Below are 21526 nucleotides of genomic sequence, written 5' to 3' on the forward strand. Positions count from 1 at the left end.
TGGTTCACATATTTTAATGTGGTATTCAAATACACAATATATTTAAAAAGTTAGAGAGAAACTTTTTTTTAAAACTTAGACCTTTTAAAGAAATCTTGTTTTACACTTTATAAATACTCAAAGTAATTGAATTTCTTACTATTGTGCAATAGTGGTTCCTATTTAAATTCTCAATATGGAGAATGAACCACAGAAACTATTTGCATTCCAAAAATATTATGTAACATACAGTACTTTTATAGAGTGAAGGAATTTAATGGAAGGACAGTGTACAACGTACAATACACACAAGTTAGAAAGGTTTGGATCACTACAAATTACAGACATGGCAGTGAAAATGATGCACTCATACAAACTTATTAACCAAAGATTGAGATCCAAACCAGTGTGTGTTCTAGACAAACAGTGGGCTAGCATATTGTGATCCATGTAATCCAAACGAAAAGCCTTACAGTGGCCTTACACCAGCTCCTCTCGACACAGCCCGGCCAACTTTCAAAGCCCAGGTGCATTCTTGATGAATATTTGATGTGGGCAAGCATATGACTTCTCTAATCTCTTTTTCCTCCATTACATAAGCAGACAGGCGACAAATTAAGAAAAAAAGCAGCATTAAGTATCATACTAAAGTCTTGGACCTCCATGAGCTGCTGCAACATCTTCTATGCACCTTGGTATAGATTCTGCAAGTCTTTGGAAAGATATTTCATCAGTTGATGTTTTGATAATAGTGGTAGGGAGCAATGTCTAACATTGGTTGAGTCCAGTTCTTGTCACTGTGAAGGCCATAGTATAGTATTTACACCATTTTCATACTCATTAAAACCATTCAATGAGCTCTTGTGTCCTGTGTATGGGGGCGGAGTCATCCTGGAATAGACCACTCCCATCAGGACAGAAATGTTTCATCATAAGATAAAGGCAGTGGAAGCTCTTCATTTATATTCATATATACTGTATAATGTTAGCCAAATGTTAATCTTCATAAAGTCCAATTCCATACATTTCAAATTGCATTGAAATACTAATTACCTCTTTTGAGTGACAAACCATTTAAAAATGTTGCTGTCTGACAAATATAAGCCAATGTTCCATTGATATGCAGTCTCACCTTTCAACTCAACTCCATAGATTTATTATTGCAATGGGAGGTCAAAAGTATGAACTGCAAGAAGCACTAATAGAGGCCCACTGGGGCAGGAATCAGGATGCCCCATGCTTGGAGGAGCAGCAATGTAGAGGATAGTTAATCACAGGGTTGTTGTTTTTTATAACAAATTGGGCTAGTTTAAAAGACTGTTTAAATAGTGTTTAAAATTTGTTTTATAGCAAATAATCAGAAATAAATCTAAAACATTTCTGCAAACAAATGCAGAGTGTAGGTGCAGACAGTGTGTGTATGATGTACAGAATCATGGTAAAGATTGGGAGAGGGAAAGGATGATTGTGGAGTGGATAATGTCCAAACATCAAAAATATGTGTGTGCTGCAGTGACCTTGTTTCCCACTCAAAGGCTGAGAAAAAGAAGAAAAATATGTCTCTCTTTTCTAATGCCCAAATTTTGGGCTCTTTTCAGGTATTTTGTGTTCTTTTTGAGATGTAGTCGAGCTGGAAAATTTGCTGAAACCTGGCGACGCTGGTTAATATTAGCTCTTCTATGTGTGCCTCACACAATGCGATAGGAAACACACCTGCTCTATCAAACACAGTTGAAAAAAGGCACGTCTAAAACGATCAAAATGAGATGCTAGACTGCATGCTGTATGACTGTGTATTGTAGACTCTCAACTGCCTATAACAGGCCTACTCTAAAAATATACTAGGTAGTAGCCTATAGCGTAAGTCAACTGTGATAGCCTCAAACAAAAGTAAGTCAAGAGGCTATGCCATTATTAATGCCGTCCTGCCCCACTAAAATCTATGGTCATGAGCCTCTGTTGGATATAGGTGATCAGTCAAAATAACTTTGTTTTGATTTGCAGTGACTCTTCTCTCTAAGTGGACAAGTGGCCCCCAAGCATACCAACAAAATGCCCCCACAGCATAACAGGGCAACTGGTTTTTCCTTTAATTTGTCACCAGTATGTACAATACCGGCCACACTCACTGCACTAAATACACATGGTCTCTGTTACCAAAGAATAAAGCCAATCCAGAGGATCATTTCCACGTTGCTTACTTTTATGCAGTCATTATCATCTGATGAATTAAATCTTACTATTGCCAGAGGAAAGGACTACTTGTAGGTCCAAATTTATCACATTATGTAATTATGAACTGCTCTGAGATTGCCATTCTTTTTTCCCAGCCTCCCTATTAAGTTAATGATTCTTAATCATGAGCAAGCTCCTATCTGCACTCCACAATACCGTTAATCACTTAAGTGTGCTTCCATTAATAGGAGACAGCTATCTTTTATATTCAGACTATCATTGTGCAAACAATGGATGTACTACAGTATGTAGGAATTGGAAATTTCTAAGCAGACGTAAATTTCCATAGAGCTGATCACTGCCATTTAGAATAGTTAATGAGAAAATGTCTGAGAACAACATTATCAGATTTTTAGCAATGTTCCCCAGGCTTGGAGAAAAAAGTGGGTATTTTCTCCTTCAGTAAAGCCTGTTTAGACTGATACCCTGACAGAATTAAATGAGGCTGTAGCACATTTGTAAAGCAATCAGTCCTTAATTAATGAGCACTATTTTGTGCACTGACATTTCTGCTTGTAGCTATGTGGAATAACTTTCAGCCTGCAATCATTCTTCCAGATTTTAAGTCCCGTAACTCGGCATTATGTTGCAGAATTAAACAGTCTTTACCCCAGAATACCCAAATAATTACACATGAGCATGAGATGCAGACTGTCAGAGGTGCCAAGCTAAGTTTCCCATGTCAGTAAACTTACAGCCAAAAAAAGCAGAAAAAGATATGAATGCGTCAGAATTTTAGGTTGACAGTCTATGAATACTTTTACAGTTTACCGGTTCGACTTTGAAATGTCTCAGCAAGTCTTGGATGTTTTTGCTAGTGTCCTTAAAAAAAGAAGAATCTTGCATGGATGTTCCAGACTGCAGAAGCGATACAAACAGATGTCTGTCAGAAGGTTGTGGTATACACAGAAGTATACTCTATATCATTAATTTAGCTTATGTCCTAAGCACTAATAGGAGAAGGACAGAACAACAGCTCCTACAGTGAAAAAAAAATCAAACCAAGGATCAGCACAGAATCCCTTTGCTTTTATTATTTATGACAGGATTTACTGTAGAAGGTAGAATTTGTCTATCTCTCCCTTCCTCTCTGTCTTTCTCTCTCTGTCTCTCGCTCTCTGTCCTGTCTCACTCTGTCTCTTTCTTTCTCTTTCACTTGTTCCCTCTCTCTCTCTCTCTCTCTCTCTCTCTCTCTAGTTCATCTTTTGATACTGGTCTGAAACCCATTATTCTAAAGAGGAACTTTCAGACTTTTTTTTTTTGTCTTTTTTTTCTCTCATAGTGCATAGAACAGTTTGTTTTTCACACATTTTCTTCTTCTCCTAATCTGGTTCATGCACTCTGGATTCTGCACTTTAACATCCACATTCTTCTAACTATTTGCAAGCTTCCAGAAAATGAATATGCATCAGTGAATATTGCAGGGGATCCATTTACATGGCGGAATGTTAATGAAGAGAAAGTGCTCTTAAAAACACAATTAATCTTATGTAAAACGCCTGCTCAATGCCTCTAATTAGATGCCATTTTAATAACTGGGTATGTTGTACAACAAAGCGGTTTGGTAAACACTATTGTTCATTTGTTTGATGACATGCAAACGAGAAAGAGCTGATTTTGTTTGCTGAAAGAGAACCATTCATTCTTTGATCTTTAATACACCTGCCCTATGAATGTTTCACATATGTGTTGTTTGAACTTCATTTCCACCATAAAAAGACCAACAAGCCTCTTTTACTGAAAATGTAGCACATTGAAATTTTAATAATGAATCAGTGGGTGAGGATTGTTCTAACGCAGCCGCATGGAGGAAACTCGTCTCTTATTTATTTAGACGGAAATTTATTACACGTTTTATATTACACGGTGGTTTCTTAAACAATCATATTTTATGCTTACAGTCACTGATGAGTAATGAGCAACATGGAAAAGTTAATGAAAAGTTAATTTGCTCATAAATTTATGTTTTGACAGAAAAATAATAGTTTCCTCCTCCTGTGTATATTTTTCCAACTCTCCATTAGCAAGCGGTAAAATATGCAATTTATAATTAAAAATGAGGCCATGATCAACCCATAATTTTTACTACACTGCCACTGGGAATGGTCAATTCTAGTTCACCATTATTATTTTACATTTTTGGCACATCCATTCAACACTCAGTGACTGAATTATTTACACTAATTAAACATCTCTGTCTTTAATCTTTTGCCTTTAATGCTTTGCTATATGACAGCCTCCAATCTGGAGCATGAGCAAAAAAAAAAAAAAAAATGACATGTACTATTTAAGCATCAGCCACTGTCAGCCTTAACTGACCAGTCCCTTGGGGACAGAAATGTAGTTACTGACATTTATGGTTAATGCCACCTACCAATGTCATTATTCACCTGTACAAGTGAAATACTGGCTCAGTGAGGAGGAAATACTTAACAGCCAATGGAACCTGTGTGTAGCCTCTGGCTATATGTCACAGATTTCAAATCTGTCTGCCATTGTAGTCATATTAGTGCTTGCAGCTGCTGTCAGTTGGGTTATCAAGCACAGTAAAGTCTGGCCTAATGGGAATGATCTCCACTACAGTTATAGTGTGTGTGACAAATTAAAGGAAATACCTGAATAAATAAGTGGAGAAACACAGCAAGTGCAGACGCTTCCGGGCAGGTGTACTGCATGATACAATTAGACGATATAAATAATATGATATGACCTTCAAAATCACTAGATCCCAGATGAGAGACAGTGCTCTCATCATCAACACAGTAATTAAGGGAATTATCTTTTGTTCATCCTTCCTGTTCAAAAGACTTCTACAATCTATGCCAAGGCAAACTGAAGCTGATCTGGTGACTCGTACGGGCCCAACACGTTATTTTGGACCTCTTGAACATTACATGCCTGGGCCCCTTGCCTCACCAACTTTGCCTTAGCAGAATGTGATGAAGATTGGAAGAAGACCAGGTGACATTTTTCCAATCTTCAGTTGTTCAGTTTGGGTGAGTCTGTGACCACTGTAACTTCAGATTCTTGTTCTTGGCTAACAGGAATGGCATCCAGTGGTGTCTCCTGCTGTTGTAGCCCATCTGCCTTGAGGTTTGGTTGAAATGCTTTTCTGCTCACCATGGTGGTAAAGAGTGGATATTTGAGTTACTGTAGACTTCCTGTCAGCTCAAACCAGTCTGGTCATTCTCCTATGACCTCTCTAATGAACAAGGTATTTGTGGTCAGTGGATGTTTTTTTTTTCCCTCGCACCATTCTGTGAAAACTTTAGAGACTGTTATATGTGAAAATCTCCGGAGATCAGCAGTTTCTTAAATACTCAAACCAGCCCATATGAACAACAACAATGACAAGTCACTGAGATCACCAGTGAGTTTCCCCATTCTGATGTTCGATGTGAACATTAACTGAAGCTCATGACCTGTATCGGCATGATTTTATGCATTGCACTGCTGCCACATTGGATAATTGCCTGAATGTGCAGCTGTACAGGTTTTCCTATTAAATTGACTGGTGTGTGTTCAGGATTCTGCTATCAAGATCTACCTTCAACTTATTAACACACACTTGCCCACTTTTATTACTACAAAATTTTGTTCTTATTGCCTGAATGTAGTATACTGTATGTATCTGTGTGTATGTGTGTATGTGTGTGTGTGTGTTTGTGTGTGTGTGTGCGTATGCAGGCATGCATGTGTGTGTGTGCATTACAGGGCTGTAACTTACAACAGTGCTAAGAAGTTTATATAATATTTGGTCACCTAGAGCTTGCACATACAAAACTGCAATTGCAGGCGAAAACAAATCTGCGTGTACTGGAACGGCGTGCTGGTTTCCTGTGTACACTCCTAATTTATTTATAGGAAGAGAAATAGACAGAGGCTGGACACTGGAGGCAGTGCTTATCCTCTTCCCCTTGCTACTGGACAAAAAGACAGGAGGAGGTGTGCACATTAAAGATGCATGGGGACCAGTGTGTCGAGTTTAAAGTTCTCCACGCTTTATGCAGGCCTACTAAAATATTCATGGCCTACACTGCGTGTGCAGGCTGCGGCACATCGACTTAATCTCCTTCCACTGAGAAAAAGGGTGCAGGGGCTCACAGCAAAGCAAGCACCGGCTCTTCTGATTAAGGATGTTCGAGTCGTAAGTTGCTTGTTATAATACTTAAAATCCACTCTTTCTCATGAGGCATACTTGCTATCCTTTTCACATTCCAGTGCAGGCTTACATCGTATTAAAAAGTACTTATGATCTGCAGGATCTGTAGAGACACATATTTCATTTTGGATTTAAAGTGCAGCCAAAATGCTTGCGTCTGTACAATTGTGATGAAATGTATTATTTTCCAATAAGAGCAATAAGCATTAGAGGCTAAGTAAATAGATCGCAAATTACTTTGTGAAGACAAACTTTTCAGACGATGATACAAAATGATGCAACTGAGAAAGTTTTGTCAAAGTGAATTTGTCATCTGAGAGATTAATCTGTGAGTGGCGGCTAGGTTTCTGGGTTATTTTGTTTGAGACTGACAGAACTAAGCACCTGCTCTATTTGGTGATAGAAAGCAAATACACACACACACACAAACACACACAGGGAGAGAGAGAGAGAGAGAGAGAGAGAGAGATCATCGGCTATTTAACCTAAGGGTCTCATTTTTCATTTACACTTTTGTTTACTTTTATTTACATATTTTTAGGTCAGAATAGAAAACCCACTACGTCACAGAATGCTAAAGGATACACTGCTGTAAAGAGATTATGTAAGGAATAAAACAGGTGTGCTATTACAGGAAGATAATGCAGCAAAGTGATGCAATGTTGCTGTTACCTCCCTGAAGTTGATTGTCTTCCAATAACATCACTGAAGAGTTTTATTCATCATATACCACAAAATTTGCCAACACTTAGAATTTTTCATTTATTAGTGAACATCATACTATTAACTGTTAAATGTTGTGAAACATCTATAAAATAAGCTATTTCCTGTCATCACTTACATTATAGCAGCTACAAACAGATGTTCTTTCAACAATTTTTCTTTTTTCTCTCTTAAAGTTAATTAAATTTAAAAAAAAACACAGCTTGTCATGTTACAGAAAAACATGGAAGACTCTCATGTGGCAGAAAAATTAAACTTAAAATCTGTTTAATAACCTTAGATTATCTGGAGCATCCGCCATACAAGTCATGAATTATCATTACTATACATATTAGAATGAGTACATTAATATAAATATAAATATAAATTAATATAAATATAAAGTCAATTAATATTTTCTGATCAAGCAGAATGAAGAATTCTATAAACCAGCATAACTCCAGCCAAACATCCTAAAATAACATGCGATGTGCTATCTGTGTACAAGCAGTTAACTTCCAAAGTGGTTCAGTGTCATAAAAAGCATAGCATAAAAGCTTCTGTTTGAGCAACATCTGCTGTATCACTGTTCACTCTGTTTTCACTACACAGGTCTAACACTGAACCAAAATGTGTGACGATCCGCTACGACTTTGTGGCACGCAATCCCAACGAGCTGACCGTGCAAAAGGGTGAGGTGCTGGAGGTACGGATGAGACTGAAAGAAGTGGAGAGAAGTGGTGGAAACATGAAGAAAACAGAATAGGGACTGAGAGGTTGGGGGAATTCACCAACTAATGATAGTCTGAAGTCATGATATCGAAGGGTTGGTGATATGCTGGAGTCAGGGTCTAGAATGTCCTCTAGGCTGGTGTTATGCTGGAGTCTGGGTCTAGAATGTTCTTTGGGTTGGTGTTATGCTGGAGTCAGGGTCTAGAATGTTCTCCGGGTTGGTGTTATGCTGGAGTCTGGGTCTAGAATGTTCTTTGGGTTGGTGTTATGCTGGAGTCAGGGTCTAGAATGTTCTTTGGGTTGGTGATATGCTGGAGTCTGGGTCTAGAATGTTCTTTGGGTTGGTGTTATGCTGGAGTCAGGGTCTAGAATGTTCTCCGGGTTGGTGATATGCTGGAGTCTGGGTCTAGAATGTTCTTTGGGTTGGTGTTATGCTGGAGTCAGGGTCTAGAATGTTCTTTGGGTTGGTGATATGCTGGAGTCTGGGTCTAGAATGTTCTTTGGGTTGGTGTTATGCTGGAGTCAGGGTCTAGAATGTTCTCCGGGTTGGTGTTATGCTGGAGTCTGGGTCTAGAATGTTCTTTGGGTTGGTGTTATGCTGGAGTCAGGGTCTAGAATGTTCTCCGGGTTGGTGATATGCTGGAGTCAGGGTCTACAATGTTCTTTGGGTTGGTGATATGCTGGAGTCAGGGTCTAGAATGTTCTCCGGGTTGGTGTTATGCTGGAGTCAGGGTCTAGAATGTTCTCCGGAGTGGTGTTATGCTGGAGTCAGGGTCTAGAATGTCCTCTAGGCTGGTGATATGCTGGAGTCTGGGTCTAGAATGTTCTTTGGGTTGGTGTTATGCTGGAGTCAGGGTCTAGAATGTTCTTTGGGTTGGTGATATGCTGGAGTCTGGGTCTAGAATGTTCTTTGGGTTGGTGTTATGCTGGAGTCAGGGTCTAGAATGTTCTCCGGGTTGGTGATATGCTGGAGTCTGGGTCTAGAATGTTCTTTGGGTTGGTGTTATGCTGGAGTCAGGGTCTAGAATGTTCTTTGGGTTGGTGATATGCTGGAGTCTGGGTCTAGAATGTTCTTTGGGTTGGTGTTATGCTGGAGTCAGGGTCTAGAATGTTCTCCGGGTTGGTGTTATGCTGGAGTCTGGGTCTAGAATGTTCTTTGGGTTGGTGTTATGCTGGAGTCAGGGTCTAGAATGTTCTCCGGGTTGGTGATATGCTGGAGTCAGGGTCTACAATGTTCTTTGGGTTGGTGATATGCTGGAGTCAGGGTCTAGAATGTTCTCCGGGTTGGTGTTATGCTGGAGTCAGGGTCTAGAATGTTCTCCGGAGTGGTGTTATGCTGGAGTCAGGGTCTAGAATGTCCTCTAGGCTGGTGATATGCTGGAGTCTGGGTCTAGAATGTTCTTTGGGTTGGTGTTATGCTGGAGTCAGGGTCTAGAATGTTCTTTGGGTTGGTGATATGCTGGAGTCTGGGTCTAGAATGTTCTTTGGGTTGGTGTTATGCTGGAGTCAGGGTCTAGAATGTTCTCCGGGTTGGTGATATGCTGGAGTCTGGGTCTAGAATGTTCTTTGGGTTGGTGTTATGCTGGAGTCAGGGTCTAGAATGTTCTTTGGGTTGGTGATATGCTGGAGTCTGGGTCTAGAATGTTCTTTGGGTTGGTGTTATGCTGGAGTCAGGGTCTAGAATGTTCTCCGGGTTGGTGTTATGCTGGAGTCAGGGTCTAGAATGTTCTCCGGGTTGGTGATATGCTGGAGTCAGGGTCTACAATGTTCTTTGGGTTGGTGATATGCTGGAGTCAGGGTCTAGAATGTTCTCCGGGTTGGTGTTATGCTGGAGTCAGGGTCTAGAATGTTCTCCGGGTTGGTGTTATGCTGGAGTCTGGGTCTAGAATGTTCTCCGGAGTGGTGTTATGCTGGAGTCAGGGTCTAGAATGTTCTTTGGGTTGGTGTTATGTTGGAGTCAGGGTCTAGAATATCCTCTGGGTTGGTGATATTCTGGGGTCAGGGTCTAGAATGTTCTTTGGGTTGGTGTTATGCTGGAGTCAGGGTCTAGAATGTTCTTTGGGTTGGTGTTATGCTGGAGTCTGGGTGTAGAATGTTCTCTGGGTTTGGTTATTCTGGGGTCAGGGTGTAGAATGTTCTTTGGGTTGGTGTTATGCGGGGTCAGGGTCTAGAATGTTCTCTGGGTTTGGTTATTCTGGGGTCAGGGTGTAGAATGTTCTCTGGGTTCTCTGTCAGTTTCTGGAAGGTTCTATTGGTTGATGGTGGATTCAGATCTTGGATGTTCTATGGGTTGATATTATTGTAGATTCAGGGTCTAGAAGGTTCTATGCGTTGATGTTATGCTGTGGTCAGGATCTAGAATATTGTATGGGTTGATGCTATGGTGAACTCAGGCTCTAGGATGTTCTATGGGCAGACGTTATGGTGGATTCAGAATCTAGAATGTTCTAGGAGTTGATGTTACTGTGCACTGGTGATTGTGGATGTTCTCACTTGGACAGGCTAATGATTGCACTTGCTGAAAACTATGCTCATGTCCTATTCATTATACAGTGGATAACTTCACCTGGATATTAGATACTTAAAGCTAAAACTCTACAGAAATCAAAAATGGTCTGCATGCTTGTACTGAAGATCTTTCTATAACACTTAGCAATGCTTGACTCTATAGTACACACTTGTGGAAGAGTAATGATTTATTTTCTCAATATCCAGTATCATCCAGAAGAGGACCTAAATCTCCAGATATCTGTAAAGCTGCTATTGTGACAATAACCAATGTTACTAGCGCTATATAAATAAAACTGTATTGAACTGAATTGAACTGGATTGAAGTCGGGGTCTAGAATATTCTATGGATTGATTTTTTTAATCTAGACTGTCCTAAGGGTTGATGCTACAGTGGATTCAGGGTCTGGAATGTTCTTTTATGGTGGCATCAGATTCTAGATTGTTTTTTTGGGTTGGTGTAATGCTAGCGTCAGGATCTAGAAATAGTCTGAATATTGGACCCTTTGAAATGTGCACAAGAGATAAGTAAATAAGAGATGTAGAGAATGTTACTGTCACATTTTTTGTTTACTATTTACCTGACTAAGACCTGACATTTCCATAATTTTATTTCAGATTTTTTATTCTCATCTCTTATTAAATGACCAGAACATAATGTGTCATCCAAATGTTTGTGATTTTCATTAGAAAAATTAATCCATATATGTGATTTTGAAGATCTTACTTTTAGCAGAACATTTTAAGTGTGTAATTTTGACCAAAATAGAGCATAAGGGTTAAATTACTGCTAGGTGCAGTGCATTAAACAAAACAGATCAAGCAAAACTAATTAGCTTTCAATTGGAATATTAATGCACACTGCTTCTCAAATGTCATATGAAAATAAAAGAACAGCATAAAGCTGAAAGGTGCGACAGTGTGTGTGTGTGTGAGTAAGTGTGCATGCACTCCAGGTACTGGACAGTGAAAAGCAGTGGTGGTTGGTGAGGAACCGCAGCGGTCACACGGGGTATGTGCCCTGCAATGTGCTGGAGGAGCTGAAAGCAGGAGAGATGCAGTACAACCGTGCTGTGTTCTTCAACAGCCAGGTGAACCTCCACATCTACTGGCCTTCTCGTTCATTATTAAAGCTCTGCAAACATACAGTCACCTCCATGTGGCAGGTATAGTCTTACTCTCTTTTTTTACCTCGCCCACTCGCTCACACTTTTTTCTCTTCGCAGGCTGCGAATCCTTACAAAGCTACTTCTCCACCTGCCTTGATAAATCACACTGAGAATGTGGAGATGAATAAATCCTCGCGGGACAAAGACAGTGCGTAACTGCTCTTATCTGTGCTGTGTAGTGGGTGTGAGATAGAGAGAGGAGTGAGTCAGGCAGAGAAATGCAGCAAGAGAGCTTGTATATATGTAGATTGCATGCCAACACCTCACTGTTTCTCTCTTTAGCAATGCGGCACACAATCTTCTCTTATTCTCTTTAGACCGAACTCAGCAGAAGGAGGTGAATGATGAGCTCTTGAAGAGGATTACAGACAGCAAAGCCCAACCTCCTGCTCGCAACTTTCGGGTGGAACACCCCATCAGAACTTTACCCATCACTTATGATTCTCAGCCATTCGAAATCCGCAGCTGGCTCAATGCCAAAGGCTTCTCCAGGCCGTGAGCTCCCATTTGTGTGTTGATGGCTTTGCAGTTTGGCCCTCAGAGTGAAAACATTTAGTGACAGCCTTATACTGGTCAAGATAGTGGTGCAGTTTGTGTGGCCCATTAAGATTATTGAAATTACGTGTGTGTGTGTGTGTGTGTGTGTGTGTGTAGTTGCCAGGTTTTTCCTGAGTAGAATTCTTCTTGGGGCAGAAGTTTTTCAATTGTCTCGATCACCCTTTAAAACAAGCATTTGTCTTTAAGCCATTAAAAATAATGAATGTGGCTGATAAAGCAGACTGCAGGTATTACTTGCAGTATGGCATAGACTAAAAGCAAATGTAATGAGAATTAATTAAAAAAATAAGGGTTATTATCTAACCTAATTAATTTTCTAATTAATTAGAAAATAAAGGTTATACTAATATAATAACAAGATCCACGGTGGTGTAGCCCTGCCACCTCACAGCTCCCTGGTTCAATCCTCAGCTCAGGCTACTGTCTGTGCAGAGTTTCCCATATTCCCCTGATGTTCACAGGGGTTTCCCCCAGGTCCTCAGGGTTCTGCCCACCTCCCAAAACATGCTGGTAGGATTGGCTATGCTTAATTACCCCTAGGTGAATGTGTGAGTGTTCTCAGAATAGCAGGATAGAGCAGCTACCGAAGATGAATAAACATAAAATACAAATAGAAAAACCTCAATATCAAACCTATTTGTACTCAAAATATACTCAAGTTGATTAGCGTGAATAGTTCTAGTTTAATATTTGCAGATTTGTCTCAATTTAGTAATGCGACCTCCAGCTGCATAATGGGAAATTTTATGAAGATGTCTTTATGAAGTTTATTATGGCACTATAGCAATGAGAGACTGAAAGACCTTATGAATACACACCTCATGAAATGAACCATATACTATAAGGTTACCCGGTAGAAAACAGAGAGCCAATCAGAGTTGTTGGTTTGGTGTTTAAGATCTTTGTTCAGCATCTGTACAAATCAAGAATCAGTTAACAATTAATCAACAAAATGTTGACACAACTAGGTTGATTCTAAAGCTTTATCAAAGTGAATTTTTTTTAGAGTTTATGCGTCATTTACTTTAACATTAACACATTATAATGTAAAATGGCACAGGGCTGATTTCAGTCACGCCAGTTATCACAAATCTAAAGAGATGTCATTAAACACTTAAGATTTTTTTCATTTTTAATAGATTCAAGAAACAGACCAACTAATTTAACTTGCACACAGACTGCTCATTCAGATTATAACAAGCCACAAGTAATCAGACCGAACACGGATAAAAGGTTAATGGAGGCGAACTTTAAAGTAACGCATGAAAGCGTGACCATTAGAAAGCAAAAGATCGAGCTTTGCTCTTTTTCTTTCGGGGAAAATAAGTAAAATGAGTAAATTTTATTATTTAATAGTGATCACGTCGGCTGTGTGCTCATTGTCTTTGCTCTGCGATCTTCATTTACCACCTGCAAAAGAATAAAAACGGCTAGTCAAGCACCACAGAGGGAATCGCATATCACACTGACAGAACCTTGAATGATGACGGCAACAAATGTTAAAAGTGTGGGAGTTTCTCACTCAAAAATAAATACAAGCTTTATATGCAGTGCCATGGCCTTTCAAAAGCAGTACGTTGATGTGAGAACGTTGATGCAAGTGAAACAGACCGATGACATGAGCCATGTATTACATAATGTTTCACGGAAGGGCTATTTTTATGATGGTAGGGTCAAAGTAATAAAATGTGAAATATTTTTTTTATTGTTGATGAGATAATTTAAGCCTGTTTAATAGAGAGAAAGAGATAAGTATGATATATTTACATGAGTGTTCTTATTTCATTATTTAAAATGACCAAATAATCAAGGACAGTGTGGTGTGATGCAGCCTGACACTTAGAAGAGCTCCAGTATCAACTGGATGTTGGTTATTTTCCTATAATTGCATGTTCCAAAGTGTTTTATTCCTCTTATACCACAGCAATTTAATTGCCAACACTAGCAATTATTCATTTATTAAAGGATGACACATTGTTATGTTTTAATGCTATGGAATGTCTACGAAACAAGATATAATTAGGCATTCCCTCACTAGCACCGTATCATATTCCCAAGAAATGACAAAACGCAAAAACATCGTCTGTCCTGAAGACTTCCCTATGTCTGAAAACTTAAAATGACAGCTTTAACTCTGAATGTTAACTCTGAAGTGCTGACACTGAAGAAGCTTTCCAATATTCTCTTACAGAAAACAACAACATATCAGCATATCAGCATTTTTCTTACTAAAGAAACAATATATTACAAGTGGGTTAATATAATCCTGAGTGTATTAATATAATCCTGTGATATGTCTTGCAGCCAGAAATACTGTCAAAAAAATTGATCAGCATCTTCAGACCAATCAGAATTGATAATTCAATAGTACTGTGATATAAGTGAACTTAATTAAGCTCTTTACCAGAGTGGATAACGCTTGAAAGTCACAATAGCAGACAACTGAGGAACATCTCTGTTTTTGGCACACCCCACTCATCGCACAGCAGTATTTAAGCCTGTAGACCAGGGGTGCTCAAACTTTTTGGAACTAGGGATTTATTTCATGAACCTAATTTAAATGTGTACAATAATATTTATTCCAGACCTTTCCACCAATAGATCACATAAGGTTCAAGCTGATATTATTTATATGTTTTAATAGGTTTTTGAGTTTTGGATTAAAAGTAATTTCGATTTAAGTGACCAGTCAAAGGCTAACACTTATCTATAAGAACTCCTTAATAATCATAATAACTTTGATAATGACAGGTTGTACTTTCCAATGCTGTAACTAAATTAAAAATAATGGACCCCCTGGCTGTGCTTCACAGCCCCACATTGAGAACCACTGATGCTAATTCTTAGTCTTTATACTATATGAGTGTAATTTCAGTATGAACTTTTAACCTTGCATGTTTAACTCTGAACATGGCCCATTGCGAACAGTTCCATCTGAGAGAGCTTTTCCATGTGTTGGATCAGGGTAGTGGACTGTCTGGGCATTCTGACAGGAGCTCAGCTCTTCTCTCTGAGTAAGGACGAACTAAAGGCAGTGTGTGGTGACGAGGGCTCTCGGGTTTACAGCCAGATCAGTGTGCAGAAAGCGCAGATAGAGGTCAGTCGCTCAGAAGACCATAGCAGCTACACTGTTACAGCTACATTAAATCACCAGTGCTTATGATGCACACACTACTGTGTGTCTAATAAATTTTTGTGTTTTACAGATTTGCTTTGTAAACTCTCTTCATTTCCTCTTTCTCAGAGGAGCTATGGAAACTCGGAGCTAGAGGAAATCATGAAGCGAAGGCAGCAGGAGGTGGATGCTTTTACTTGGGACTGATTGCGCTCAAACTGCCTGTCAGTCATGGCACCTTTCCATCCGGTTCCTTCAGCTCACCTAACATACTCCACAGATTTAACAGAGTTGGAATGAAGAACACAGATGCTGTCAATTGCTTGTCTAAACTAATACAAACCAAACTGAACTGAGCAACACAAAATGAATTCCAATGTTTATTCTATGTTTATGCTAGTAATTTAGTATTTATTCCTATTAATTTGCCTGTCTATTTATTCATGTCTATTTGCCAATATGTTTGGAATGTGAAGAGTATATATATATATATATATATATATATATATATATATATATATATATATATATATATATATATATATATGTATATACATATAACTAGCATGAATGTCTATTTATGCCTCTTTAACAGGTCTGTAAAAATCCATAGAGGAATGTAACGTATATCATTGTGTGATCAGGGAAAATAAAAGCTTACATATACCTCTCATATACTGTGTTATATGGCTGTATGACTGGTACATGAAAAGTGTGATAATACAGGGGCTTGTATATAACACAATAAAGATTTTATCAGCATTATTATGCCTCATTTGCATGAAAATCAATGTGGGAAGGTGGGTAAACCGCAATGAATAGTTTGCCGCTGGAAATAATATGGAGATGAGCAGATTATCAGCCGGCCTCGTTCCAAAAGGTAGCAAGGGCAATTAAGTTTGGGGGTTGGGGGGCTGTTGGGAGGATGGTGGGGGAGCTCATTTGGATCAGGAGCTGGTGAGACAATTGACACATGCATCAGCAGCATGTTGCATAATCTCAGTGGATCGTGATTGTTGATCTCTGACAGATTGATGACTAAGTTGCTCCAGCCATCAGCATGTAAATGTACAGCCCATGACAGGAGTCCTGCCACTCACCGCCTAAGGCATACAAATCTAACATAAAGGCGGCATTTAAGCCTTACACAAATCTCATGACTCAGTGCGTTTACTTCTGACAGACAGCCTTCCTCGCACTGGAAGCAGAACGGTGACTTTGTCATGTCACTTTATTTCTTGTCTAGACGGCAAATGTTTCAGCCAGTATTGTCCCATCATGTCCCATCAAAATGACCTCTATCTCTCTTTCAGCAAAGCACTCAGCTGAGGAGTGGGAGGGAGTGGTCATGTATTGTCACAGTGATTCATGACACAAAGTGAGTTTTAACGATGAGATTTTTCACAAAGAATGTCCAAGGAAGGATAAATATCCAGCTCAGTCTGGTTTTAACAGGCAGCTCGACCACAAGGTTACACACATTTATCATTGTAATTCCAATATACAGTGATCATAAGTTCGTCTCCAATGTTTTTGACATAATGCATTCGCAAGGTGACTGAAATACAGCTTTAAAACCTGATGTTGATATTACCAGCACTACTCTTTGTTCATCAAGTTACCAAGCTAAAACATCGAAAAATTAGTAAAATAATTTGTAAAATAATTAGTAAAATAACTTTCTACTCTTGACGTTATGACGGTATAATACTATATTCATGTCCCTGCGTTAATGTATGAGTTGTGTTAAAACTTGTCACCATGCGGTCACTAAGTCACTAAACTGAAGTGGATTAGCAGGAGCTCACTGCCACCTGTGAGTGAGATTTATCAGCAATTTCATGAGCATAGCATTTTATCAAGATAACTTGTTTTACAATGATTATCAAAATGACAATACATCAAAAATATATCATTAAAAGAGAAACCTGCACTCATGAACCATAGTCCTCAGGGTCTATTTTCCATATTTAACAAAAAGGAAAAGCAACAACTAGGCATATTCACAAACTGAGCAGCTATGGGATAAAATTCTGTGAGCTTTTTACTATAATATGTACAATAAAGTTTCCAACTATATGTGTAGGATATGTAGTATATTTTATTTTGTTGTATTTGTTTGTTCGTTTGTGTGTGTGTGTGTGTGTGTGTTTTTAATAAAAGGTGATACTCTTATAGAAGGTGATAGCCATGGTCTTGTCCTGTCTAGTGTGTGTGGGAGACTACATACTTAAAAACATTTGATTGTAATTTCATTTCTAAGCAATTGAAAAAGCCTACAATTACGATTCATTAAATTTGTAGCTGTAAGAGTAACACCATGCAAAAGCAAAACTACTGGTGCATTGTGGTTAATAGGTGCATCTACTGTTACCTTAAACGGGCAACTCAACTGGCTGGTAGACTTCCATAACTCCTATCAATGAATCAAAATCAATGAAATTCTGTTGAATGTGATCCAGTTAGTAAGAATTAACATAAAAATATTTTTTGCACAAGTATATCATCCTGTGTATTTTAATTAATGCAGCAGAACTACTTTAATGCACATAGAGTGTGTCTGAGATTTTACATGTGGTTTGCTTAAAGTGATTGTCAGAAATGCATATACTTGCACAGATTTCAAGTGAGTGGAGGAGTGGAGCTCAAACTCTTTCAGGAGTTATTAGTATATTGTCTCAATAATACCTTGATGAATTCAATAACAGACTGTGAGATAAGATGTTCTCTATGTCGGATTGTCAGACGCAGGAACGGACGCAAGTGCAGGGTAAGGAAGCTTTATTGATAAATCTCTATCTCAGATCCAAACCGACAGACAAAATCGTAAACAGGAAACAGGCAAAGGGCAACAAATAACACGAACTAGACTAGGCAAGAACCAGTGAACCAAAAACCAGAAAAAACCAAAAACCGGGTAACGATAAAGTAGAATGAAAGGCTTGGCATAGACTGGTAACTAGCACAAGGGGTGTGTGTGTGGGTGTGTGTGTTTTTTTAAAAAAAAAATTTTGGGGGGGGGGGGGGGGGGGGTGTTAAGTCCTTATATAGTGTGGCAGTTGTTGTGCACAGGTGTGTGTGTGATCAGTAAGATGGTGAACGTGAACGTGAATGTGACAGTCTCTGTGGTGGTTGGGAGTTGTAGTTCTTGGCAGCGATATTTGTAGGCTGCATGGTGTTCTGGGAAGTGAAGTTTAACACAGAATCCAGCGCTGACGTGACACAGATTATATGATGAAAATTACTGCTTAAGTCATCAGTCAGTGTGATCTGAGCTTGTGCAGAAAATGGGGTCACATAAACTGAAACATACTTCAAACTGAGCTTGAGGTAATAAAAATATTTTTCTGTGTAATCATATCCTAAACTCCTATTGGTGGTTTTTAAATGAGCATAGTAGCAGTCACACTATTAAGATTTTAATTTAACAAAATTCTGACATTGCAAGAACTTTGTCCTCGGCTGTCTTTGGCTGTAATTCAGTTGCTGGTGAGCAGGTCACATTATGTGTTCAAATCTCAACTCAGGACTGAACAATTCTTTCATGATTCTCAACAACATGTCAAATGATGTTCATTTGTCTTTTAACAACATGCCACAAAATGTATGAGCGTATCTACTAAACATCAAGAGCTATAAAATGGATCATCAAAATAAAGTGAAAGAAAAATGTGGTCAAGTTGATATCCAATCAGCTGTGCAGATTAGCAACTAAACTTCACAAACATAAACTGACGACAAGTAGCTCATAGGCTGGTGGATGACAGTCACATGACAGGTTATGGACAGTCTGTAGATGGTTTGTTGACTGTTTGCAGAGAGTCTATAGTGTACTAAACAGATAAAATATTATCTGTATTTATATCATTGCAGGAACATTTATCTAACAAAGGACACACACACACGGTTCTTTAGTCCTTTAGTATGACCAGGATAGTTATTCTCATTTAGCACACCACAGGACAATGATCTAAGACCAAGTAAAAATAGAGCAGGTTTAAAATGGTCAATGATAAATCATTTAGCTTCATTCCAAACGACTGTCCAATTAGTGAAAAGGTATGAGTGTGCACATAAGATATGGAAGATAATAAATAAAGGCTGTGACCTCTCATGGGGCTAATCAAGTTCATAATTCAATGTATAATACCCAGCCATCTACTTAATAACCAGCAATATATTAAAAAGATACTCCAGCCCTGCTGCGTGTTTTTTTTTTTTTCCAACATCAGGCTAACAAACTGGGAGCTCTAAAAGATGTCATTAGTTTGAATGTCATTTCACTGTGAACAAGTAAACAGCCTTAACTTGAGACGAGTTTGGCATTTCAGAGAACCACCTGGGATTCTTCCAGCTGTGTTTGTGTGCGCACTGGAGAGGCTTTTTTTCTCCTGAACGGACAACTAAATCTGCACGTCACTCACACCTTGCTGTCGGCACGACAGGAGACAGACAGTAAAAAACTTTGGCTCATCTCACTCCTGGTGCTACTCAGCGGGAGGACACTTAAAATAGAAGACAATAACATGCATGAGGGCCTTTCCAAGGGGAGAAGGATGAATGGGTCTGACGCCCCACATAATACATCCTCTCCTCCCTCCGCTCAGCTTTTTAATGTGGGTGTCAGTTTGCATAGCATATCCGATTAATGAGCGCCTGAAACATTAACACTTAATCAATGATCTATTCAAAAGCACACGAAGCACACACACTCTGAGCATCTCCCACGGTGTGGATTAGGATGATAAAATAAAAGCTGAATTGAAACCTGAGATACAGCACAGTAATGTGCCAGTTAGAGCAGAGGATAACAGGATGTACAAGCAGAAAATGAGCTCGAAATATCAGCCAGAATGAATGATTAAATTCCCTTTTTAACTCATGTGTTTCTTCATACGGATTACATTCAATGGTCTGAGACATTTTTGAAAATATTAGGCCAGTTTCATATCCAGTACAAAATGGGGAAACGTGGTCCATTTCTGAGTGACATTAAGTACTGTAAGACTTTTATGATTTAGATTCAGTGTGCAGAGTCTACTAGCTCAAAGGTGAACAGAGACACGTTATCTAGCTTTTTATTCTTCGAATGACATTTTTCCTCCTCCTTATAGACATTTAAGCCATCCCTGCTAATCGTCGTTAACTAGAAGATTACCCTTTCTTTTTGACCTGACCTTGCTGACTTTAATAGATTTGATTAGATCAAATGTCATTCCACACTTAGCTAATTTAATTATTTTTGCTGTGTTCCGCCTGACATCTGAAGCGATTCATTTTCCTTTTTTCTCCTTTGTAAATCGCCCAAGACTTCAATTTAGATTTGCATCTCATGGCTTCGGGCATACAGAGGGAAAGACATTGATCCACTTTAGCTCTCTTAGCATGCACGAGCATCTAGCAGCTCACACACACATACACACAGATTGATGTCAAGAGTGTGGAGCGCTTCCTTTATTTGTAATTCGTAAAGAATAATCAGCTATTAATGCCTAAATTGTTGTTTATATGTGAATGTGACATGGAGTAGAAGGCATGAGACAGGGAGAGGGTCCACTGCCATGTTGCTGAAGGCTAATATGTAAGCATAGCCATTTAATCCTACTGAACGTATGTAAGCATAGCCATTTAATCCTACTGAAAGCAAACCCCAAAGCAAGCACAATCATATGGTTTAGAGGACATTGTGAGTCGGCTGGTTCTTACACTATTGGTTTTCTAGTGTTTTGTGAATCTTGCTTCATTTATTTTAAATAAGTCTTTCCCTCAAAGGTGTCACCGTAACACTTGATAAAGAGTATTACACCATAATGCTGTTGAATTTTCAATTCTAAATGCTCACAAAGTGTTCATTTTCGATAACAGCACAGCTCAGACAGTAGTTTATATTAATGAGCTCATTCAAATATGTTATTGTTTCTATAGTAACAACAACCCCAGGGACTTGTATGGTGGACATTCCACATAAACAGACGTGTAATTGTTGAAATAGTGAAGATTTCAGTGAGGAGACGTTTTGAAAGATAAAGCTTCAAGTTTGAGTTGTCTGACACGGGAAAGTCTTCAGGACAAAGGGTTTTGAGATTTCTTGGTAACATGACAAGCTTGCCTTATGAAGCTCAAGAGAAAAACAGAGAGAGGCTTGTGAGGGAATAGCTGTTTATAAACGTAGCTATAAATGGATAAAACTTGTGGATATGCCAGAAAACCTGAGTCAAGCTTTTCAGTGGTGTGCGAAAGATTTCCCTGAGTTAATATGATGTATCAGATTTTTCCTCAATGGAAAGGCTTTCTGAGGAAAAGAAACAACAATGTGCTGAGATTATTGCTTTTTAAATTAAGAAATGCTGTTGTGATTTCAACGCA

General features: G+C 38.8%; 2 protein-coding genes across 7 annotated transcripts in view; one reads left to right on the forward strand and one right to left on the reverse strand.

Moving 5' to 3' along the window:
* mgat4c (mgat4 family member C) overlaps positions 1-21526 on the reverse strand; it is a 125411-nt gene that overhangs the window by 24298 nt on the left and 79587 nt on the right. The window lies entirely within an intron of this gene.
* Positions 116-15589, forward strand: eps8b (epidermal growth factor receptor pathway substrate 8b). The gene is made up of 7 exons (XM_034304977.2): positions 116-6361; positions 7691-7784; positions 11275-11409; positions 11545-11635; positions 11805-11982; positions 15010-15142; positions 15290-15589. Exons 1-7 carry the CDS (start codon positions 6351-6353, stop codon positions 15365-15367), a joined length of 720 nt encoding a protein of 239 aa, XP_034160868.1. The 5' UTR covers positions 116-6350; the 3' UTR covers positions 15368-15589.

The sequence above is a fragment of the Pangasianodon hypophthalmus genome, chromosome 6 (genome assembly GCF_027358585.1).
Source record: "Pangasianodon hypophthalmus isolate fPanHyp1 chromosome 6, fPanHyp1.pri, whole genome shotgun sequence".
NCBI lineage: Eukaryota > Metazoa > Chordata > Actinopteri > Siluriformes > Pangasiidae > Pangasianodon > Pangasianodon hypophthalmus.

Coding starts and splice junctions, on each gene's coding strand:
- eps8b (XM_034304977.2), top strand. Junction 11,636..11,804: donor ATCCTCGCGGGACAAAGACA/GTGCGTAACTGC, acceptor TATTCTCTTTAG/ACCGAACTCAGCAGAAGGAG. Junction 11,983..15,009: donor GCCAAAGGCTTCTCCAGGCC/GTGAGCTCCCAT, acceptor GTGTTGGATCAG/GGTAGTGGACTGTCTGGGCA.